This window comes from Anguilla anguilla, chromosome 14, assembly GCF_013347855.1.
Source record: "Anguilla anguilla isolate fAngAng1 chromosome 14, fAngAng1.pri, whole genome shotgun sequence".
Taxonomy (NCBI): domain Eukaryota; kingdom Metazoa; phylum Chordata; class Actinopteri; order Anguilliformes; family Anguillidae; genus Anguilla; species Anguilla anguilla.
In genome coordinates, this window is record NC_049214.1 from 1,893,791 (window position 1) to 1,919,029 (window position 25,239).

General features: G+C 49.3%; 1 protein-coding gene across 1 annotated transcript; it reads left to right on the forward strand.

The window, feature by feature from the left end:
* Positions 1-1,683: 1,683 nt before the first annotated feature.
* On the forward strand, positions 1,684-23,458 carry lmnb1 (lamin B1). The gene is made up of 11 exons (XM_035392265.1): positions 1,684-2,048; positions 14,738-14,894; positions 16,065-16,190; positions 17,001-17,171; positions 18,814-18,939; positions 19,538-19,758; positions 20,184-20,409; positions 20,786-20,890; positions 21,040-21,159; positions 21,246-21,359; positions 22,837-23,458. The coding sequence occupies exons 1-11, from the start codon at positions 1,684-1,686 to the stop codon at positions 22,876-22,878; spliced, it is 1,773 nt and encodes a 590-aa protein (XP_035248156.1). The 3' UTR covers positions 22,879-23,458.
* Positions 23,459-25,239: the final 1,781 nt, after the last annotated feature.

The window sequence follows — 25,239 nt, forward strand, 5'->3', positions numbered from 1 at the left end:
CATTTCAATTGGCCACCTCTCAGAAGCTGGTGTCTGAATTCCAATTATGAAAGCAGAACGCCAATCAAATTACTGCTTGCAGTGCACAAAATATAAAAGAGTGAAGATAGTTGAGAAAATACCGTGCATACCAAGTCAATAATATGAATAAACCGCTGTGTGTTTGCGTGAAAAGTCACGAGAATGTGAACACTATCAACAGTAAGATACTGGATGTGACTTTCTTTCCTAATTTGTTTTCTAACACTTCTCATATTTAAATAGCTGCATGTAGCATATAGACAATAACACAGTCTTGTTATTCCTTTGCTAATGCACATACATCATGTTTAATTTTACTACAATGACAGGGTGTATTTTTCCAGTCAATAACATTTTATTAAAATGCTACAGCCCTTTTAACCCTTTAAACAACATCTAACCCCTTGAAGAGTAGGCTTTTTGGGATGATTTTTTTTGATAAATTCAGACGCCATTTTGTTCCAGAACGCCGTTGCTCTCAGTTACCAGTTGTTCCATTATATTAATGTGTTCCAGTATTAGAATGTTCTGCGTTAGAATGTTTAGTCAGTAGCATTCTAATCACACATTTGTGATCTTGCGCCTTAAAGTGCCAACGCCCTTTTCTGTCCACGATTACATGTTGTAACATAGTTGTTTAATATAGCCCAATGTATTTGACTTTTCTCCGGAATCATAATACTCATTAATGCCGGAACAATTAGGGTGATGGTTTTGCTCCAGAGACGCAAATCTGATTATAGTAATATCACACCTCTCTGAGTCTCGCGACGCGCCCACGTTAGGAGCTTTAGCGCAAGTTCACCATATGGCAAAGGACTCAGGCCCAGCACACCACAGAACTCAAGACAGCTCTGCTGTTTTCTTTAAGCTTTGCAAATGCCGCGGTTAATCCCGTTAGGGAACCGTTCAGGGTTCATTCATCTAGTTTTCCAGCAAATTGAAGGCAAATGTATTTGTTTATTGCGACATAACGATTATCTCATTCGATGTTTCTCATTGTAACAAAAAAATAGAAGCGTTCTTGGCTCAAAAAATGAAAATATTTTTGAGGCAAATGCAATAAATGAACAAATGGATGAAACAAACAAAAACAAAGACAACGTATCTCATTTCACAAATCCCACGTGCAGTGGCGATTTTGGCGCAATGCATGAAGCATTCCTCTTCTATTTTGAATTCTGTCTCAGATCGTAGGGTTGAAAGGACGCGTTTCGTTGCACCTCGCCATTGGTCTGCCGCGGTCACGTCGCTGCTACATACTCATGAGCGGCCATATTAGTCAAACCCTTTCTTTCATTCGGTTAAGAGACAAAGTGAGGGGTGCTTCCATTAGCTTTGCGGCTTTCTTGTCTTTTCTTTGCATTTTGCTAGCTTGCCTTTGCCAGCATTGCGATATTTTAGCCGGGGTTACGCTTTTCGTCCAACTTGTTTATTGAACGATTTCCCCCCCCATTCGCGACCCGAGGTATCCTAGATATATTTAGCCAACAAACGTCTCATCTTACCGAACAACGTTTATCTTGCCCTTGCATTAATTTCCCTGCAATAGTGAGCGAGAGAGAGAGGGCATTTTAAATTATTTTATATTTCGTTACTTACCGGCACTACAATTCTAGGAAATAGCATTTCGTTACTAAGTATCTGCGTTTTTTCGTTACAATGGCGACCGCAACTTCGACTCCGGCCGGACAGAGAATAAGCACCCGCACCAGTGCCGCCAGCACTCCACTTAGCCCCACGCGGATATCCCGGCTTCAGGAGAAAGAGGAACTAAGCAACCTGAACGACCGGCTGGCCGTTTACATCGACAAGGTCCGCAGCCTCGAGTCCGAGAACAGCGTTCTCCACCTGCAGATCTCGGAGAAGGAGGAGGTGAGGAGCCGCGAGCTCACGGGCTTAAAATCACTGTACGAGACCGAGCTCGCCGACACCAGGAGATCCCTCGATGACACCGCCAAGGAGCGCGCGAGGCTGCAGATCGAACTGGGAAAGCTCAGGACCGAGCACGAGCAGCTGCTGCAAAGGTAAGTTTTGCTTCCTGGTGTAAAATATGGTCAATTTGGTTTATTTGAGCCGAACAACACGACATTCTGGCCCATAGGTTACGTTTAATCCGTTTTAAATTTAAAGACGAGCCGTTTAAGTTCACCGCGTGTATCAAGTTGTCACTATATCGAATGTAATGGATACATGTAGCCAGTAGCCAGATCATTTTACAGCGAGAACTGCGAACGCTTCCTAACGAATGTATCTAATCCCCATCGCTACAATGTTTTCAACTTTGAAAGAAATTTACATTTTATCGGGAAGTGTTTTGTTTAAACGAGTTTGACGTGTTTTAATGAGAATATGCAACTTAATTTAACCAAAGGGAATGGTGTTGGCAACTGGTGTGTTCGTCATTGTTTATAGACTCTTGCCCAAAGTTTATCTTAAGTGTGGCATGCTAAGTAAATGCTATCGATTCATTTCCGATTTTCCTACTGCCACACCTTTTTTATTGAGAAGGGGGGGGAGGGGCACGCACCTTCATTCCTGACCTTTTTTTTCGGTGGAATTTACATCGTCGTTACGCTGCTTTTGAAATCGGACCCTTGCCTATATTGTCACACCCTCTGCACTTGTGGCAAATAAACAACTTTCGGTTTTTGCGGTTGGATATGAGTGAATGGGTTGTCGCTCCGCCGTGGTGGTGGACATGAAAAAAGGGGAGTTTGTGTCATATGTGGAAGTATGGGAGGGGACGTGGTTTGAACGCTGCAAGAGAACCGCCTCTCTCCTGTGCCCTATCGCAGTATTACTATCAGGGAATTTCAGCCGTTGGAGTAGGATTACAGTTTGTAGTTACTGGGCTACAGTACGGGGCTTCTGACGCGTAGGAGTTCTTGGAAAGTTTAGAGTTTATTTTTTTATTTTTTGTAACTTCATTCTTTATTCGTATGTGTGTTTCCTATCTCCCACTCCGCCCAAAAATAAAAATAAATTTTATATACATGCATACATGTAGCAAAACACTGTTCATTATTCAAAGCATTGTTGCTTCCCTGCCTTCCATGACGGTTTGTTACGGCAGAAATGTTCTCGTGCCCAAGAAAGCGCGTTTCCCGCTCGGGTGGAGCGGGTCCTTTTCTGTTATTGCAAGCGAGGGTTCGCCCCTCGGCCCTTCCCCTCCAGCTTCCTCCTGGCCTGCGGGGGCTTTAACTCGCTGGAAGAAAAACGCCTCCCCTTGTCCCGTGAAGTGGGCACATCTGGGACTTCAATGGCAAGGTTCCTATCAAAGCCGCTAGCCCGTATCCAAGGGTATACTCAATTTGCCGCGCGTTTATTTGGCATTATTCTGTGCATCAGCCTCTTCGTTGAAACTTAAATGTTTCATCACTCCAGTTTAGACTCTGCCTGGACATACTTTCTATTGTTTTATTCTGTGTTGTATTTTATTTGTGTCTTTCTCATGTTTTATTATGGGATGCACTTTGTATTGCATTTGATTGTCTAAAAATGGCTATATAAATAAAGTTTGATTGATTGATTTCTACTGACTGGCTGAGGGCTTTGAATCTCCCGATGCTGTACTTGGGGTATCTGCGGCAACAATCTTTTGAGGAAGAAACCTTTTTTTGTTCTGTAAGGTGGTCCCCAGGAAGAATGCACACATCTCGAGTCGCAGGCAGTGGTCTGCCATTCGCTGTGTAATCTCTCTAATCCCGTGGGGTTCTTATGCAGCCATTAGTTTGGTAATCTTGCCGTCTCACAGAGAGGCTACTGCCCGAGTCATGCTTCTTCTGCACACCGTGTGGGTGGGTGTGTGTGTGTGTCTGTGTGTGTGTGTGTGTGTGTGTGTGTGTCTGTGCGTGTCTGTGTATGTGCGTGTGTGTGTGTGTGTCTGTGCGTGTCTGTATATGTGCGTGTGTGTGAATGTGTGTCTGTGTGCATGTGCGTGCCTGTGTGTGTGTGTGTTTGTGTGCGTGTATGTGTTTGCGTTTCCGTGTGTGTCTGTCTGTGCGTGTCTGCGTATGTGCGTGCGTATGTGAATGTGTGTGTGTGTCTGTCTGTGCGTGTCTGCGTATGTGCGTGCGTATGTGAATGTGTGTGTGTGTCTGTCTGTGTTTGTGTGTGTTCACATGCGTGTGTCTCCGTGTGTGTGCACCCGCGTGTGTCTGTCTGTGGGTGCCTGTGTGTGTGTGTGTGCGCGCCTGTCTGTGTGTGTGTGTGCGTGTTTCCTCATGGCGGCTCTGGCAGTGTGTTTTCAGAGGGAATTCCGTGTGTGTGTGTGTGTGTGTGTGTGTGAGAGAGTGTGTATGTATGCGTGTGTGTGTGTGTGTGTGTGAGAGTGTGTATGTATGCGTGTGTGTGTGTGTGTGAGAGTGTGTATGTATGCGTGTGTGTGTGTGTGTGTGTGAGAGTGTGTATGTATGCGTGTGTGTGTGTGTGTGTGTGTGTGAGAGTGTGTATGTATGCGTGTGTGTGTGTGTGTGTGTGTGAGAGTGTGTATGTATGCGTGTGTGTGTGTGTGTGTGAGAGTGTGTATGTATGCGTGTGTGTGTGTGTGTGTGTGAGAGTGTGTATGTATGCGTGTGTGTGTGTGTGTGTGTGAGAGTGTGTATGTATGCGTGTGTGTGTGTGTGTGTGTGAGAGTGTGTATGTATGCGTGTGTGTGTGTGTGTGTGTGAGAGTGTGTATGTATGCGTGTGTGTGTGTGTGTGTGTGAGAGTGTGTATGTATGCGTGTGTGTGTGTGTGTGTGTGAGAGTGTGTATGTATGCGTGTGTGTGTGTGTGTGTGTGAGAGTGTGTATGTATGCGTGTGTGTGTGTGTGTGTGTGAGAGTGTGTATGTATGCGTGTGTGTGTGTGTGTGCGCGTGCGTTTCCTCATGGCGGCTCTGGCGGTGTGTTTTCAGAGGGAATTCCGTGTGGAATGTGGGCCCCTGTAACGGCAGTCACATGGGATGTTTGCGAGCTCCGAAGTCCCGACAGCGCTCGCCACCTCCCAAATCACCCCCCCCCCCCCACTGTGCACCCCAAGCACCCATAACGAACCGAACCCCGCAATTAGTACGGCTTGTGATTGTGCCGCCGTGGAATTCCGTTACCCATGTCTGATTCACTCAGGAGCGGTAAACTTCAGATTCCTCTGGCCTGGGAAAAAACGATACTGTTCCTGGGCGGACAGTACTTACCGGTTCACAGACCATTGCCCCCCCCCCCCCCCCCCCCCCACCACTCCCCCTTTCTCCAGGGCCCGGGACGGTGTAACACCTCTCTCAGAAGAACGGGTTCCAAAAGGCTCCTCTGTGTCTCCACAGAGGAACCCTGCCTCGCTCAAGGGTTCTTTGTCGGGCGAAATGGTTCAGCCTTGGAGCTTTAACGCTTCTCACACCTACCATACAGATTTCCATAAAGGACTGAGAAGCGTTCCCGCTTGGAGACGAGCCTCTTTGTGTGTGTGTGTGTGTGTGTGTGTGTGTGTGTGTGTGTATGTGTGTGTGTGTGTGTGTGTGTGTGTGTGTGTTGGGCTGGTGGATGGAGATGTTGATTAGTTTCTGTTTTAAATATTCGGTGCTAATTAAGGGCATATCTTAACCCCGCTGTGGCCAGGCGTCAGCTGTAGCGGCGTTGTTGCGGTACAGAACGCTGAGAAGATCCAGTTTCGTTCAGACAGCCGTGCGGGGTGAATTATCCTTTTTTCAGATTTAATTTGCTGTTGGAGTGGAAACATCTGTGGAATTGTGTAGCTGATTGGCAGACGCAGCCGTACGGTTGTGTCTGACTCCGCCCACCTGCACGTGAGCTCTCTGCCAGATGTGCCTGTAGCCACAGGTGGGCCGTAGGTCACCTGGAGTCGATCACTGAGTTTGTGAATGGAGCCTCTGCGCATTGGGGGTGCAAGGACAGCAGCTGCTACGCTAATAGCCATCATCCGCTGTGTGTGTGTGTGTGTTTGTGTACAGCAGCCATATAGCTGCATAGGGTTGAGTGTGTGTGTGTCTGTACATCAGCTGTACAGCTGCACAAGGCTGTATGTGTGTGTGTGTACATCAGCTGTGCAGCTGCATAGGGCTGTGTGTGTGTGTATTAGTGTGTACATCAGCCATATATCTGCACAGGGCTGCGTGTGTGTGTGTGTGCGTGTGTGCGTGTGTGCGTGTGTGCGTGTGTGCGTGTGTGCGTGCGTGCGTGCGTGCGTGCGTGCGTGCGTGCGCATCAGCTGTACTCAGCTAACCTTTTTTCTAAGCTCTGTGGACTCCAGACCTAATTTGCTCTCTTCATGTAAATGTAATGACAGTCTGTCACCAGCCTGGCAAATGTAGCCTTGTCGGAAAACCAGAAGAAAGGCAGTTTATTTTTTTTCTAGTCCCATTTCCTGCCTTTCCCTCACCTAAGGTCACGGTCAGTCTGCACCAGCTGCAGGTGACCCGGTCCTGCAGGTGACCCCGGTCCTGCAGCGGCGGTGCCGTTTCTGGTTTTGTGTGTGTTTGAGCGGCTGTGGCTGGAGTGTGTATCCTGGCTCGGCTCCAGTTCATTTCCCATCGCATCACAGGCACGAGCCTTCAAGAGATGATGCTGATACGTCCCCTTAAAATACTATTACTACACTCCTCCTACCCCGCCCCAAAGGAAAAAAACAACTGTCAGTCAGGTTCTGTTTGGATCAGAAAGGTAATTTGATGCAAGTGAGCTCAGTGATTTCCCCGTGTGGGGGTGACTGGCCCGTTGTGCCGTGTTTGGACAGATGTGGCTAAGCTTGTTAGCGGTCTTAGTGCTCTGTTGGTATTAACGAGAGCTCCAAGTGCGTCGTTTTAAAGCTAGCCGCGTTTTCTCCCTCCTCTGGGTCCGTTCTGATACCAGGGGAACCACTGCCTTTTTAGGTTGTTTCTGCATTTTTAACTTGAGGCCTGGAATGAGAAATATTCTCATATCTGATGGTCCCGTTTAGGCTGGTGTTGAGAGATCGACGGGAAGCTCGGGTTCTCCTCTGCATTCTCGGGTTTAGTTATGCCGCAGCCTGCTAACCAGCACTGGCGTTTCTGTGACAACCATCCCATCAGCGCCCCTGATCTGGAAACAGTGTAGGGGGAGGAGCCTAACTGTGACACATGGAGGGGGTGGGGCTAACTCCATTTGTAGGAGGCGGGCCCAAGCTTGACATGGGGGGGGGGGGTGTGGCTAACCCCACTGTGTAGAGGGGTAAGTGGTAACCAAGGCAGGGGTGAATCAGAAGGCATAAAATTATTGGAGAAATTAGGGGTGGGACTCGGTCGCCATGGGCAGAAGAAAACCGGTCAGCGTCACTCTCTGATTGGCCAGCCCAGACCCGTCTGTCTTCCCCATAAGGTTCTGGATTCGAGTTAAGGCCGGCCAGATCCTCTCTGCTTGGCAGTTTGCATGTTCTCCCTGTGTCCACGTGGATTTCCTCCGGGTGCTCCAGCTTCCTCCCACAGCCCAAAGGCATGCAGGCTCCTGGGCTCGCTTGCAAAACAGATGCAAATCTCACTTTTACTGCCCTGGTGAAATAAAGGTTAAATACTTTTATTTATTTATTTATTTATTTATTTATGTAAGTGAAGTTTATGAGTCTGGCCAGGTGATTTGGAAGCTTGGAGCCCCAGTACCTAGTGTCGCTGCAGTGGGCTGCCCCAGTCTGGGGTAACAGGGTTTTTATACACAGCTGTGATGCGATTTGAGAGGAAATGAGCCAAAATGGCGGCAGTGCGGTGTGGTGGGTGGAGAAGCAGGCCTTTCTCTTTGCTCTTCTCAAGAGGTTGCAGGTTCAGTTCCCTGGTGGGGCACAGCCTCTGTGCTCTGAAGCCAGGTGCTTAGCCTAAATAACTGTAGTGAATACTGGTAAATAAAAAGCTGTGCAAGTGGAGTGTTAAAAACAAATAAGTATTTTTTTTAATGTAAGCTGTCCCAAGTCCCTCTGGGTATTATGTAATGAAATATCAGGGCTCCTGTGCTTGCTGCCAGTTTGTGCTGCTGCTCATAGGCTAGGCTAAGCTGAGCTAAAGAGACTGTGACTCTTAGCATGCTGGTAGTGACACACATACAGAAGACTGAGCTAAAGAGACTGTAACTGTTTGCTTGCTGATTGTGCCACACATGCGGAAGGGGACTGTGGAGTGTGTTAATTCCGTAGGCTTTAGGTTCCTGGTGTGAGCGGTGGGCTTCGTAAATATCTCAAATGTTTAAAAGTGCACTTAAAATATTTGGCGTGATGTGAAGTTTGAGTTTTGAAATTCAGCGAAGGCTGACGTGCGGGTGGGTCGTAGCCGTGGTAACCCCGCGGTAACCACGGGAGCGGCGGCTGGCGGCTCAGCCCTGAGCGCGCTCTCTGAGGCGATCCGGGTGCGTAAACGCAGCGCTGCTCGCGGCGCGCTAGCTCGTGTGCTCTGGGACTCCTGCCGCAGGTAAGTGAGGTTGTTCCAGGTAAACTGCTCTTGACGGTTTGATTTCCATAACCGCTCACAGTGAGATACCGCTCCTGCCGCGTTTCTCCCTACCCCTGCGTTTCTTGGGTTTCTCCGTTGCTGTCCTTGGCCTCCTGAGCTCTCATTTGGATCGTCTTCCTGTTCTTTTTTTATATGGCTGAAGTAAAATATGATTTATGTGTGCAGACCGATAAGCCCGCGATAAGAGCTTTTTTTTCCCTCCCCGCCAGCACTGAACTGGAGTCACTGACTGACTGTTCAGCCGCAGTGGTAAAAGGGTGTGTCAGCTTTGCAGAGGCTGTTCTAAAGCCAGGTCACTGCACCTTGCGGGTAGCAACACGTTTCCAGGGAGTTAACCCACGAGGCGGAAAGCCTGGTCTGTTTGGCAGCGAGGGGGCGGGGCAGCCGTTTGATTGACAGCAACAGTGCAGCATGCCTCAGCACCTGTCTGTGAGCCGCGTGGGGAACAGACGCCCTTTCTTTGGGGAGACGGCCTCTTCAGCACGTGTTCTTAAGTTCACTAGCCCCCCCCTCCCCCTCCCCTGGACTCCCCCGTATTGCGCTGAACTGTTTCACTGAGGATTCTCCAGGGGGAGGGAGAGGGCGGGGCACGTGTGTGAGGAGCGGGGGCAGTTGTTTTTGTTCAAAATCGAAGGCTTATTTGAATGTGAACGGCCCACGTTGTGACTGACGGGACGGCCATCGCTGTGGTGCTAACTAAAGCCGGAGAGAGAGAGAGAGAGAGAGAGAGAGAGAGAGAGAGAGAGGGAGAGAGAGAGAATGCCGATCCCGTCGGTCGGGAGTTAGCGCTGAGGTGGCACTTTTCGGTGGCGTTTGGAGCGGCGGTGCTAAGTGCTAACGAGCGTTGCCCCGGCGTTGTGCTGTGGTTCTGCTCTGTGCAAGAATACACTTCTGTTGTTATTGCTTTTAAACCGCTTATCTGTTTAACCTTTTGAGGTGTGAGATCATAAATATGTGATTAGAATGTTCCTGACTGAGCGTTCTAATGCTGATGATGTCACAGTCACTGCTGGCGACTGAAGGCAGTGGAGTTCTAGAACACTGACTTAGAAATTTGGAGAGAGAGAACCATGTTCCAATAAATCTGCTCTTCAAAGGGCTAAATCTGCGTTTAATGGAACGCCTGTGGAAACTTGTGGTCTGTTTACCGCTGGGGTCAAGCTCTGTGGGGGGAGGTGCTTTAATGGGGCTCCTTGTTTGGAAGGGTGGCTTCTGTATTTGCTTGTGCAGTCATCGTTGCCCTTGCCTGCTGAATGGGTCCTCTGACAGGGACAGTACACACCTCTTAATAATGCACTAGGTGGGCGTATGAAACTGTGCTCCTCTGTTAAACAGCATCTTTATTTCATGCCTGTTTCCTCATGCTGGGGGGGGGGGGGTGGGGGTTGTCGGAGTAAACAGCAAATGGCAACGTGGTGCAGATCTTTAAAATATAGCGTCTTTGTGGGGCAGGTTTGAGTGACAGAGCAGCTGGGATTTGCTGATGTGTCGCTCCCTTATTGGAGCAGCTGTTTCTCACAGGAACAGGGGAGTTTGCACAGGTCTGCTGTGGCCTGTCCGCTCGAACCCAGGATGACTGAGCCCCCCCCCCCCTTGTTTGTGGTGGTGGTGTGTGTGTGTGTGTGTTTGCGTGCTTTTGTGTTTGCGTGCTTTTGTGTTTGTGTGTGTGTGTGTGTGGTGTGTGTGTGTGTGTGTGTTTGTGTGCTTTTGTGTGTGTGTGTGTGTTTTTGTGCTTTTGTGTTTGTGTGAGTTTGTGCGCTTTTGTGTGTGTGTGTGTGTGTGTGTGTGTGTGTGTGTGTGTGTGCTTTTGTGTGTGTGTGTGTGTGTGTGTGTTTGTGTGCTTTTGTGTGTGTGTGTGTGTGTGTTCATTCTGCTTCAGGGTCCTGTAGGCTTGAATAATCATGTGTGTGTTTTAGTTTGTTTTATAAATGAGGTGTAAAGCCGCACGCTTATAGAATGTGGGGGATATTGGTTCAGAGCTGGGTTTGGTTTCTGCCGGTGAGTGCCTCCCAGTGTTCTCTGACCCGCCCAACCCCCACCCCCCCCCCCCCCCCCGTCTCTCCTGCTCCTGTGTGAAATTCCTGACATTCCGGAGGCATTCCGAACGTTCCCTGACTCACCTAGCCGCCGGTGGGACCCGCCCTCACCTCCCGACCTGGAGCCGGTGGGGGCGTAACAGTACCCCTCTGCCTCCGCAGGGGCCTCTCAAACCCCCCCCCCCCCCCCCCCCCGCCCCCCACTTCTCTCCCTGCCCCCAGGGTCCTCTCAGCCCCCCCCCCCCCCCCCACTTCTCTCCCTGCCCCCAGGGTCATCTCAGCCCCCCCCCCCCCCCACTTCTCTCCCTGCCCCCATGGTCATCTCTGCCCCCCCCCAAGGGTCCTCTTGACCCCACAGAACAATGATTGATGAATATTTAATGATCTCTCAGGGTCTGGTTAGATTTCTGTGCGTGCGTGCGTGCGTGTACCTGCTAGATCACTTACTGCGTGAATAACGGTGACCTGTGCATGATATACAGTTATTTTTTTGCCTATTTGGTGCAATGCATCTGCATCTCTATAGCCAGCAGTCTGCATGCTCCAATGAGACCTTTTTAGAGATGTGGGTGGGTGTCTTTTTTTAAAAACATTTTTAAAATCATTAGTTTTAATAAAACCTTTTTTTATTGGACTTTTTCCTGCCCGCAGGACGGCCCGGTATTGCATATAAGGCTCTGGGATGGTTGCGTGTGCACTTAGCGCGACGGTTATGGTGACAGGCTTCAGCCTAACTCCTAGTTTCTGCTTCGTCGCGCGGCGCTGTCTACAGCTGTTGTGTTCACCTGTCGTGCGCCTCTGGAATCGTGGGTCATGGGCACCAGCGTACTTCGTCGTGCCGTGTGATTGGACGGTTCGCAAATGCAAACAAATGGCCAGGATTGTGGCGTCTTGTTACCCTAACAGAACCCTCGCTGCAGGCTGAAGTGTAAATGCCACCCGTCCTGCGACACCTTCATTTCTGTCACTCAGACCCTTGTCCAAAGTGTCCTGCGACAGTGTCTGAATCAGGCTTTTTTTAAGTGATGGCAGGGGAAAGCCTTAAGAGAGAAGGGTATTTTCTCTCTGTGTGGTGACCAGAAGTAGATTTACACACCGGCCTGGTGGTCATTCATGTAGCTTGACTACATATTGCACATTGTGGGCAGGGACACACATTTTGCTTTATCCTCCAGCTAATGGTATATCATTCAGGAAACGATCAGAAGTCCTCAGATATAGTAATAATATGGGCCTAATACCTTCTCTGTTGTGACATACAGTTGGTTACACTTTTGATGGCAAAAAGGGTAGCAGCCAACTGTACAAGTTCATATAGTTTTACATATTTTTTTGATGTTGGATGGCTAAAGTTGCCATCTTGCCAACCTCAGTCAACCAGACTACTGAGCTAGATATGGTACCGGTTCTATAACACTAGCTTGTTTTTATCTTATTAGCCAGCTGAATATAGCCTATCAATCCAGCCGGATGCAATGCAGCGTTACCCGTATGAGCTGCAAATACTGTTGTTTATCTTTGAATGTCTGGCTATTCTTGTATTGCACCCAGTGTTCAACAGCTTGGCTGGCCTGTTTGCTAACGCTAGCACACTGCAGTTGCAACAACAATCCTGTCAATCAGGTTTAAAAAAAAAAAAAAAAACTATATTACTGCCAACTAGTAGATTACCTTCACATTTACCTTTATAGTCCGAGTTACGTTAAAGAATCTGCGACTGCTTGTGGATCTGACAGTACTTGAGTAGCAGAAAAGAGCACGTTGGCAGTGCTTGGAGACGTTGGCATTGATGTATCACCTGAAGGATGGAGAGTAAGGCCAGCTATCAGTACCAGGCCGGTATTGGTCTGGTCCCAGGCCCACTGTCTGAGGGAGAGGGAGAGGGAGAGAGAGGGAGGGAGAGAGGGGAGGAGGGGAGGGAGAGAGGGGAGGAGGGGAGGGGGGGAGGGAGGAGGGAGGAGGGAGGAGGGAGGAGGGAGGAGGGAGGAGGAGTGAACTACAGCCTGCATACCACACTCTACCTGTGAGAGACGGGTACCTGTGGGCGGGTCTTACAGTAACAGTCCAGTCATTTCTGTTGTTGTGGGTCAGCATGGACAATACTGAAGTCAAATTACCTTAAACCTGTGATCTTCATCCCTGGTCCTGGTGAGCCGCAGGGTCTGCTGGTTTGTGCTGTTACTCTGCACTTGATTGCTTTAATCGATCAGTCGACTACAGTTAACTCATCTCACCTGGTTTCTTGGGTCTGAACTGGTTGCTGATATTACTGTGATAATACCAGAGGTGGGTAACCCGGCTTCAGAGAGTAAAAAGACTGACCATGTATTTGCTCCACCAACATGCACTAAACCAGCTGAGATTACAATAATTAGTTCTCCCATCATGCTGAAGAGTTATGCTAATTAGAATCAGCTGGTTTAGTGCATGGTGGTGGAGCAAATACATGGTCAGTCTTTTTACTTTATCCGGGTTACCCACCTCTGGTATTACGGGACTCCAGGACCCGGAATGACGCTCTCTGCCTTAAAGCCCCAGTGCATTCTGGGGCTGCACGGTGATTTCCCCACTCTGATGGAGACGCCCGTTTCTGAAGGAGAGAGAGAGAGAGAGAGAGCGAGAGAGAGAACGGAATTTACTCAGGGTCTGTACGGAATGCGTAACATACTGCATTAGTGCTACACGTTCTGCCTATGGCTGCCTTCATCTATTTTTACATCCACTGTGCCTGTGTGAGTTCCACAGGTTGCTTAGGTCACTGCTCTTGAGTAGTGTCCTGAAGTGAGGCTTCTGATTGGTGGGTTTGTACCCAATTGGTGAAAAGCAGTATGTGACGATTAGACGAGATAAGACTGTGCTATCTAATTGCGCAGCTTGCACTAATCAATTACCAATTTAATTTGGGTAATTAATGTAATTGATTAATTTTAATCAATTTTTTAATGAAATTGAAAGTGATGTGTGTCTGGCTTTGATAACAGTGAGTTAAAATGTGTTCAAAACTCTGTGGAAGTCTGAAATCTGACCCTTTTGAGTTGTTTGTTCATATGATTTAATTTGTTTCACACTGACAACTGTACATTCCCATGACTGAAATCGGGTTAGCAGACAGTGATCTTTCATGTGTGTGCATTTGTATGTGTGTACGCTGGTTGGCTGTGTTTCTCTTCTTGCTTGTTTTGCTTGTTTGGGGAGTGTATTTCCAGATGTCTTTTAGAGATAAAAACGTTTAGCTCCACCAGTATTTTAATTTGATTTGCAGGCTAGGCCATTTATCTGCATCTCCCCCCCGTCCGTGTCTGATTGGCTAGCCTTGATTGCTACGTGATGTTAATGCATACGGACATCCGTATTTGCTTAGCGCCACCTGCCAGTCGGGAGGTCAAATTGCACGCATAAATACATTAAACGCCATGAGATTCTGAGAGAGCTGAGCGCTGTGGGAACTCCCTGCCTGTGTGGAGTCTCGTGATCCTCAGATTCGCAGCGGCAGCCGAGGTCAGAAACCCGCAGGTCAGCTCGCTTTCTGTTTCACGTTCGGGGGGAAAACCAGTCTACCAGCCGGTCAGTTTACTTTCTCTTTCACATTCTTGGAAAAAGCAGCTCTTCCCGCCGCCGCTGCAGTTGTTCTGTAATGTAATGTAATGTTCTCTGGTGAACCGCCTCTGCCGTCCCCTGGTAAATAAACCACTCTGCTCCTTTGCCCCAGTGTCTTAATCTCTCACCTGATCACACTCATTTCCTGCTGGGGGCGGGGCGAGGGGGGGCGTGGCGCTTCGTTTACAGCCCCTGGTACTTTCCGTCTCCCTGTGTGCTCGCTGACACAATGACTCGGGGATTTTATCTGGCTGCCGTAGTTTCGTGGCCGTAAGTCCCATGGCCGACAGTGTTTATGACGCTTACAATCTCCGGCTCCTCAGCAGTTTATAGCGCGGTCGGCTCCCGAGGAGTTTACAGTGCGGTTGGCTGGCTTGTCGTGGAGCAGAGGTCATGTTGATTGTCTACTGGCATAGAATCGCCCGGACCCGTGCTTCCTATCATTCCAAGTGCACTTGTGTGTGATTGGCTCAGATGTGTCACATGGAACAGCGAGTCAACCCTCATGGAGAAATGTGACGCATCCTCCCCCCCCCCCCCCGCCCCCTACAGGGTGTCTGGGTTGGTGGCTGAAGGTTTGTCTCCTGAGAGTACGTTCTCTCCCCTAACCAAATCCTTACCCCTCCCCCTGCAGCTGTGCCAAGAAGGATGCGGACCTTTCTGGAAATCAGGCCCGGCTCAGGGACACGGAGGCCTCCCTCAACAGCAAGGAGGCGGCCCTGACGACCGCTCTGTCGGAGAGGAGCGCCCTGGAGGCCAGCCTGGCCGACCTGCAGGACCAGCTGTCCGAGGTACGGCCCCAGCATTTATACTGTAAATCTGAGCGCTGAGATACAGCCTGAGCGTTTATACTGTAAATCTGAGCTCAGAGGTACAGCCCGAGCGTTTATACTGTAAATCTGAGCGCTGAGATACAGCCCGAGCGTTTATACTGTAAATCTGAGCGCTGAGATACAGCCCAAGCGTTTATACTGTAAATCTGAGCTCAGAGGTACGGCCCGAGCGTTTATACTGTAAATCTGAGCGCTGAGATACAGCCCGAGCGTTTATACTGTAAATCTGAGCTCTGAGATACAGCCTGAGCGTTTATACTGTAAATCTGAGCTCTGAGGTACAGTCCGAGCGTTTATACTGTAAATCTGAGCGCTGAGATACAGCCCGAGCGTTTATACTGTAAATCTGAGCGCTGAGATACGGCCCGAGCGTTTATACTGTAAATCTGAGCTACGGCCCCAGCGTTTAAACTGTAAATCTGAGCGCTGAGATACAGCCCGAGCGTTTATACTGTAAATCTGAGCGCTGAGGTACAGCCCGAGCGTTTATACTGTAAATCTGAGATCTGAGGTACAGCTTGAGCGTTTATACTGTAAATCTGAGATCTGAGGTACAGCTCGAGTGTTTATACTGTAAATCTGAGCTCTGAGATGCAGCTCGAGCGTTTATACTGTAAATCTGAGCGCTGAGGTACAGCCCCAGTGTTTATACTGTAAATCTGAGCGCTGAGGTACAGCTGGAGCGTTTATACTGTAAATCTGAGATCTGAGGTACAGTCTGAGCGTTTATACTGTAAATCTGAGGTACAGTCCGAGCGTTTATACTGTAAATCTGAGGTACAGTCTGAGCGTTTATACTGTAAATCTGAGGTACAGTCTGAGCGTTTATACTGTAAATCTGAGGTACAGTCTGAGCGTTTATACTGTAAATCTGAGTCACAGCCCCAGCATTTATACTGTAAATCTGAGCGCTGGACAATCAGGCAGACACGTGTAAACACAGTAGTTGGCAGGTAGTGGTGGGATTAAAGTAATAATTAAAAATGTAAACACAGTGCGGTTGAGATTTGTGCCACTTCATTCAGAGGGAATGTATTGCACGTACCTTTGGTGGCCAGCAGAGGGCGCCATAACTGTGCGCAACGACAGTGTCTCTGAGGGAAACTCTCTCTCTCTTCCGCCCTGCAGCTGGACGCGGGCCTGGCCGCCGCGAAGAAGCAGCTGGGGGAGGAGACTCTTCTGCGCGTGGACCTGGAGAACCGCTGCCAGAGCCTGTCCGAGGAGCTGGAGTTCAGGAAGAACATGTTCGAGGAGGTGAGGAGTCAGAGCGCCCCCCCCCTCCCCCCCAAGGGCCTTGGGAGGAGGGGGCGGGGGACACACGCTGCCTCCTGTATTTTGGTAGCACGGTCGTGCAGTAAATTGTACTGTCACCTCACAGTTAGAATCCTCGGTCCTGGGTTTGAATCCCAGCCTGGGCCTTTCTGTGTGGAGTCTGCATGTTCTCCCTGTGCCCGTGTGTGTTTCCTCTGAGACCCAAAGGGGGGGGGCTGGCGGGAGAATTCACAGGGCCTTGCTGTAAAAGGACGTTTGTGCTCCGTCAACCTACACTGTATAAATTAAGGTTAAATAAAAAAAATGTATAAATTATTTTCATGGGCATTAATTGATAGACTACCAAGTACACTTGTGAGACTAGACATTTGACCGCCTATGCTCTTACTTATTCCTTCCTTTGGTAATTTATGGATTTATTAATGTCTGACGCATGTACATAGATGTGTAAATGGACTGTATTGATATGAGCAGAAGCCTCTGGCAGTTATGAGCTTGTGTCCTACATGCCTGAGTGTCAGTGATGCGCTGATTTATGGCTGATGTGTTATAATGAGAATGGATTTGTCACTGCCCTGGGGTGACAGTTTGGGGGGGGGGGGGGGGGGGTGCGCTCACTGACCTGAGAGAGCACTGAGAGCTCAGTGACCCCACCCACGGGTCCGACTGGCTGTGCATCTGTGTGTGTGTGTGTGTGTGTGTGTGTGTGTGTGTGAGTGTGCGTCTGTTTGTGGCTCTGTGACTGTGTCTGTGTGTGTGTACGGGCCGCACTAACCTGCCCCCCCCGCGCAGGAGCTGAAGGACACGCGGCACAGGCACGAGACCCGGCTGGTGGAGGTGGACTCCGGGCGGCAGGTGGAGTTTGAGTTCAAGCTGGCCCAGGCGCTGACCGACATCCGTCAGCAGCACGACCAGCAGGTGCAGCTGTACAAGGACGAGATGGAGCAGACTTATGCCGCCAAGGTGAGCCTCGCGCCCACGGCCCCGCCCCGCCCCGCCCCGCCCCGCCCTGTTCGGTCTGCGCGCGGCCCCTCCTCATCCTGTCCACCAGGTTCCCCGCCCTGTCCCGTCCCGTTCACCTGGGGTCCCGCTCTGCCCTGTTTGGGGCCCGGCCCCGTCCCACTCCACCCTGTCCCGTCCCCGCCCCGTCCTGTCCACCAGGGTCCCTGCCTCATCCTGTCCTTCTTGTGACCCCGTCCCGTCATTGAAGGGTATTTACTTCGACACTGGACTTGCCTGGTATCCAGATTGTGTCATAAAACGTGAAAATAAAAACTGAAACTAAACTGAAATGAAAACATTGGCTTTAAAACTAAATGGAAATACTACTGGGTCTGATACTGGCGTTCGCTTCGCCGCCGAATGCGGCTGGATCGTGTCTGTGTCGGGGAACTGGGACCAGTTTACCAGAAGCACAGTCCTGTAGAACTTCAGCTGCTGAAAAATCCCCGAGACGTATGTGGAGGTTCACATGGTTACAGCGATCGCAAGCATAGCTTCAGAATACTAGACACGAACTTCCGCAGGTCCCAGATGTCTACAAAGCATGCTTGTGCAGTTCTGCTATTTTCATTTTCATATTGTGTGTGTGGGGTGGGGGAGGGTAGACTAGTGTCTGGTCATTTTTTTCATCCACATGACGCAGTGGTTGTTCCAACAAAAAGTTAGTTTCAGACCCTGGTATTAAAATTGAGGAAAAGATTGCATTTGGTTTCGTTTTTTCTCTTTAGTCAATCGAGATATTTTAACTTTTTTGTTTCGTCAAATTGATCGCAATGACCACTAGATGGCAGTGTGCAGATTGTTTTGCATGGTGTGGCTAAACTTCCTTAGTTCCATGTTTATTCTGGGCGCGATTTTGCAAAGAGAAGAACACTTTTCATAATGGAGAGAAGCACGAGCTCTCCAGTGTCTGGTGGTTGTAAAAGAATTGTTTGGAATACACCGATGTTACTGAAACAAACAAAGTTTGCAAACAAAATCAAGCTGTTGAGAGAATCTTCTCAGTGTGGTGAACATAAATGCATAAACAAACATTAATTTTTTTATGCTTCCACTGTTTAAAAAGAGAACAATTCCAGTTTGTTTTGCGGTTGGTGAATTTGAACCCCGGTGAATCCCGACTGCTCAGTGCAGCTGTTGTCAGCAGGGCTGGCAATTTTAGTTTTAGTTTAAAATCAACACTAAAACTAAATGGAAATGGGTGTCCATTTTGCTGCACAAAGTTAAAGGCAGAGTGCTCTGTGGTTAGATTGAGTCTGTACCCCCGGTTTACCTGACCTTGGTTTGTTTTGGTTTGTGGTGCATGCATCACCTCAGTGATGCATGCATCGCCATGCATCACTGAGGTGGGTAATGCGGTCGCAATATTTACCCGCAAGCAAGCTTCTAAGAAAAGCCGTGTGAAAGTGCCACCTTCTGCAAACGCGCTTCCTGTTGGGCCAGCGTTCAGGAAACCCGCGCCGCTCCAGTTCCTCTTCTTGGTTTGTGTAGCTTCGGCGCGCGCTAACGGCGTGCTAATGTTGTGCTACCGGCGCTAACACACTGTGATAACGCCGTGCTAACGCCGTGCTAACGTGCTAACGCCGCCGCCCTGTGCTTTCAGCTGGAGAACGCGCGGCTGGCCTCCGAGATGAACAACTCGTCCGCCGGCATGGCCCGGGAGGAGCTGCGGGAGTCGCGGCTTCGCGTGGAGAGCCTGGCAGCGCAGCTGGCCAGCCTGCAGAAGGAGGTGAGGGGGAGGTGAGGGGGGGAGGGAGGAGTGTGGAGGTGGGTCCTCTGCTGCCGAAACCACAGTTCGCTGGGGGATTCCTCTTCAGGAGTTAGCCTGGACGCTTTCACATTAAAGAATTAGTGTGTTTGTGTGTCAAACGGAATTCCCTGGAGTGGTCTGCGGGTTTTAGAACTAACTTCCCAGGGGGCTGCAGTGTCTGTGGGGTTTTTGTGGTTTCCATTCACTCAGCCATTAAGGCCTTGAACAAGATGTGTGGACTTTTTTTAGCCGATCACTGAGTTTAAACGAAACCCTGGTGGTAATAAAACGCGCATTATTTCACAAGTGAGACTTGTTTGTGTTGGTTGTTCTGGGTAGATACTGTAGCAGTGTGAGTCAGCTGCTCTAACTGAAGGGACTCATTGGTGTGGCCTAAGTAGGATTTGAACCTGCAGCCCCTGATTTAGCCCTTCTGCCACAGGGTCCCCTGGGTTCACAGCTTGGCGGGGTGGTCGGGTCCGAGTAAAGCAGGGGGGTCAGGTCCAGTTGTAGGGCCCCGGAGCCCTGGTCTCTGTACACTGCGCTGTGCGTCAGGGCCTTATCGTGTGCCCCGCAGACCCGTGGGTGGCAGGACCGCATCATCGAGCTGGAGGCGGCGCTGGCACAGGAGCGCGATGCCAGCCGGCGCTCGCTGGCAGAGAAGGAGATGGAGATCAGTGAGATCCGCGCCAAGATGCAGCAGCAGCTGGACGAGTACGAGCAGCTGCTGGACGTCAAGCTGGCGCTGGACATGGAGATCAACGCCTACCGGAAGCTTCTGGAGGGAGAGGAGGAGAGGTACCTGTATATATACACACACACGCACATATAGAGACAGACATGCACACACACTCTCACTCTCTCATACGCACACGCGAGCACACACACGCACTCTCTCACACACTCTCTCTCACACACGCGCGCACACACACACACGCACTCTCTCACACACTCTCTCTCACACTCACACACACACACACACTCTCACACACACACACACACACTCTCACTCTCTCTCACACTCTCACTCACACACACACACACTCACACACACACACACACACACACTCACTTTCTCTCACACACACGCACACACACACACACTCACTCTCACTCACACACACACACACACACACGTACACACACACACACACACACACACACACACACATACTCACACTCTCACACACACACACACACTCTAAACCCCTGGTGTTCTGCAGGCTGAAGCTGTCTCCCAGCCCCTCCTCGCGCGTCACAGTGTCCCGAGCCTCGTCCAGCCGCAGTGTGCGGACCACGCGGGGCAAGCGTAAGCGCGTGGACGTGGAGGAGTCGGAGGCCAGCAGCAGCGTCAGCATCGCACACTCCGCCTCCGCCACCGGCAACGTCTGCATCCACGAGCTGGACGTAGACGGGAAGTTCATCTGCCTCAGCAACAACTCCGAGCAGGTGAGACCCCACTGCCCACGATATCCATCTATCACCTCTAACCAGGTAACATCTATCACCCCCACACCCCTAACCAGGTAACATCTATCACCCCCACACCTCTAACCAGGTAACATCTATCACCCCCACATCTGATTGGATGTTCTCAGTGTGGTTTGTGGGGCTGATTGGATGTTCTCAGTGCGGTTTGTGAGGCTGATTGAATGTTCTCAGTGTGGTTTGTGAGGCTGATTGGATGTTCTCAGTGCGGTTTGTGGGGCTGATTGGATGTTCTCAGTGCGGTTTGTGGGGCTGATTGGATGTTCTCAGTGCAGTTTGTGAAGCTGATTGGATGTTCTCAGTGTGGTTTGTGACGCTGGTTGTTTCTCCTCTGCAGGATCAGCCAATGGGAGGCTTCGAGATGACCAGGACCATTGGGGACTCCTCCGCCACCTACAAGTTCACCCCAAAATACGTGCTGAGGGCGGGGCAGAAAGTCACGGTACGATCGCGAAGGAGTCTGAAAGTGTGTGTGTGTGTGTGTGTGTGTGTGTGTGTGTGTGTGTGTGTACAGCCAGGTGAACACTCACCATGTGCATTGTTTCTGCAACACACACTCCGCTCTTACACAGTGCATATCTGCTCTTGCAGATCTGGGCCTCCAATGCGGGTGTGAGCTCCAGTCCTCCCACGGACCTGATCTGGAAGAACCAGAGCTCCTGGGGAACAGGGGAGGACATTCAGGTGGTCCTGAAGAACCCACAGGGAGAGGTACGCACTGGCAGCCTCCCGCCACCAAGGGGAGCCCTACCTGCACCCGCTCTGCTTTCTCACAGCTGCGCCATGTCTCCTTACAGGAGGTGGCCCAGAGGACCACCGTGTTCAAGACTGTCACAGAAGAGGAGCTGGGCGAGGAAGAGGAGGAGGACGAAGGGGTAGAGGTCATCGAGGAGGAACCCTTTCTCCAGCCGGTAAAAATGCCGTTTTCTGTCCCCCTCTTGCACCAGTGATCACTGCACTGATGCTGCATTTTTAAATATAGGTGGGTCGGTAGAACTGTTAGAGTGGTTATGTTATTCACAGAGGTCTTTGGGCGTCCTGATTGGCCACATGAATGTGTGTAGATCTGTGGATGTCGTGATTGGTCACATGAATGTGTGCGAGTCTCTTGGCATCCTGATTGGCCACATGAACGCACGGCTGAGTTCTGTGAGATGGTTCTGTAGCGATACAGGCTAGTCGCTACAGCAGCTCAGTTCTGCAGCGCTACAGGCTAGTCGCTAGAGCAGCTCAGTTCTGTAGCGCTACAGGCTAGTCGCTAGAGCAGCTCCGTTCTGTAGCGCTACAGGCTAGTCGCTACAGCAGCTCAGTTCTGTAGCGCTACAGGCTAGTCGCTAGAGCAGCTCAGTTCTGTAGCGCTACACGCTAGTCGCTAGAGCAGCTCCGTTCTGTAGCGCTACAGGCTAGTCGCTAGAGCAGCTCAGTTCTGTAGCGCGACAGGCTAGTCGCTAGAGCAGCTCCGTTCTGTAGCGCTACAGGCTAGTCGCTAGAGCAGCTCAGTTCTGTAGCGCTACAGGCTAGTCGCTAGAGCAGCTCAGTTCTGTAGCGCTACACGCTAGTCGCTAGAGCAGCTCAGTTCTGTAGCGCTACACGCTAGTCGCTAGAGCAGCTCAGTTCTGTAGCGCTACACGCTAGTCGCTAGAGCAGCTCAGTTCTGTAGCGCTACACGCTAGTCGCTAGAGCAGCTCAGTTCTGTAGCGCTACACGCTAGTCGCTAGAGCAGCTCAGTTCTGTAGCGCTACACGCTAGTCGCTAGAGCAGCTCAGTTCTGTAGCGCTACACGCTAGTACATGAAGTCACATGATTAGCACAGCGCTGCTCGGGTTACCGTTATAGGTGTCACTCCCACAGTGTTTGCCTGCGCTGAGGAATCTATTTAAATTAGGGCTCATTTCCCATAATGCTTCCCTAATCCTGACGCTTGTCTCGTAAAAAGCTCTGTCGGTTGTAAATTGAATTTGATGCTAACAGTGCTAGTGATTTGGATAGGACTGTGGTTGTAAATTGAATGTGATGCTAACTGCTAGTGATTCGGGTAGGACTGTGGTTGTAAATTGAATGTGATGCTAACTGTGCTAGTGATTCGGATAGGACTGTGGTTGTAAATTGAATTTGATGCTAACTGTGCTAGTGATTTGGATAGGACTGTGGTTGTAAATTGAATCTGATGCTAACAGAGCTAGTGATTTGGATAGGACTGTGGTTGTAAATTGAATCTGATGCTAACAGAGCTAGTGATTCGGATAGGACTGTGGTTGTAAATTGAATCTGATGCTAACTGTGCTAGTGATTTGGATAGGACTGCGGTTGTAAATTGAATCTGATGCTAACCGAGCTAGTGATTTGGGGACTGTGGTTCACTGATGGGATGTGCTGTCCTCTCTCCAGGGTGATCCCCGGGGGGCTAAACGAGGCTGCTCCATCATGTGATGAAGTTCTGCCCCCCCCCCCCCCACCTGTCTACTCCAGGGAGCCCCACATTCAGCTAAACAAGACTGCTTCGTGTGGACCCCCCCAGCCCACCCTCCCCCACCCAAACCACTTTTCAACTGCCAACTCAGAACTACTCAGAACTATTTTTGTATTTTTTATTTTTTATTTTCAGTTTGTATTTTATGCAGCTGGTGTGAATCAAAATTTTTTTAACAGTTTAAAATGCAGATGATTTTGTAAACCACTTTTGAAACACTTGTGAAATCAAACATTACTGATTTTTTTTGTATGAATCTTGTGTGAATGGAGGTCCTGTTTTAGTAGCAGGGAGGCTGACATTGCATCAGCAGTGCAGCCTTCAACCTAGGCCACACCTCCAGGTGCTGTGATGCTTTTTCCATGTACGACATCTGTATCCTGATTTTATTTTATTTTTAATAGCATTTTGAAAAACTTCTTTATAGTAAGCATTTTATAGCAGGTTATTTTTCTTCTAAATATAGTTTAGATGACAGGGTGTTGGAATTTAGATTATACTTTTATGTAAAACAAACAATAAAGTTTCAAATTTGAATAACTTGTGCCCCTGTGTCCGATCTGTTTCTGAGCGCATTTTGGCACAAACGCATGGGTCTGTTGTCATGTGGTCTTTGTCCACCAGAGGGCAGCAGAGCTCCTGTAATGTAACGCATCACTCATAGGGGCTGGAAGAGCTGCCCCGCCTCTCCAGAACAGGAAGTAAGTGGCCTGACGTCTGACCGTGGGTGTTGGAATCTGTGGAAGTCTCCTGTGCAGGTCTGCCTTGAATTGGGAGTGGACAGGGAAATTAGGCTTTTTAAAAAAATCCATGCCCTTATATCCATGCCACACCCCCCACCCGTCCAACACCATACACTGTGGACTGGCCGATTTACACTATACCATTATATGCCTTGCTATGCATTAAACCTCACCTCTTAATTCCTGAGAATTTTCCAAGCTCACCGAAGACTCCAGAAATGATTACACAGAAAAAATGAGCTTGTTTGCAGGACTGCAAGGTCTGAACAACATTTACAGCATGCTAATTTCAGTCGTTAAATGGGCTGTTCAGTTCAAACAGGCAGATGGTCGTTGCAAATCCGTGAATTTGTGAACGGATTCTGAGGTATTCCTTGGGATCGCTGTCTCGCTTGAAAGATCTGTTTACCGCTGGGTTTTCCTGGCAGCAGAGGTGCCGAGTTTCGGGCTAAAATATCTGGTTCTTGCAAGTACTTCATGATTCCAGTGACCTTAAAAGACCCAGGACCTGGAGGTGCAAAACAGCCCCAATGTTATCGAAGCTCCAGCAGCGTATTTCACCACAGGTATGATTTTCAACACCGGCGTGCTTCTGACGCTTAAACCCACTTCCTCTGCATGGCCTGACGGCTCAATTTTTCAATCCAATAATCTGACTTTTAACGCCTACCGCAGTTCCAAACAAAGTTCCAGTGCCATTTAGTGAACTCCAGATGCTTATTTTTGTTCGATTTTTCCCCCCCTCATTAGTAGCTTTCTTTCAAAGCGGTTCTTTCCCGAAAAGCTTATTGACATGGAGGTGGTGTCTGATGGTTGCTTTGAAGACCGTGTCCCCTGCAATGCAACACATTTTGTAGACCTCTGTCTGTGGCCCTAGAATTTTTTTTTGCTACCCAAACTCTGCCGCGCTGTGTAGGGGGTATGGGGTACGGGCTACGGGGTGCAGGGTGTCGACTCTCCCAGAAAGGCTTACTACTGTTCCAGTGTATTAAAATTTCTTCATTATTGACCAAACGGTGGAAAGAATGTTTGTAACCATGATTTGCAAAAGTCAAAAAACCTTTGGCCACGTTGTAAAATTCTGCTATTTTTGAGCATGTAATGGAGCTTATTACTGGCGTTATTTTATACAACCTTTGCTCCGATTTTATCAAGGGTGTGAATAATTTCAGGGGGGTCAGTACGTTGGTGTGGAATGATTCATTTCTGCAAATTGGATTTGCATAAAACAGATGTTTCTGTAACAAATGTGTTTCATGCGAATCCAATTTGCATAACATTACAGGAAAGGGGTATTGAATTTTTTTCTACTCAGGCAGTTGTGAACTCTTATAAAATGATATTCTTTTGCTCAACAGTTAACCTTTAGTGGCAGCATTTAACTGTCTAGACGAGGGGCTCTGAAATTATATCTGCTGACTGAGGGAAGTGTTCATTCATGGTTCTTCACTGTCAGTTGAGACATGCAACTGTGTGTGTGTGTATGTGTGCATGCATGTGTGTGAGTGCATGTGTGTGTGTGTGTGTGTGTGTGTATGTGTGCGTTGGGTAGTTACAATGTCTAAGATGTCCCTGACC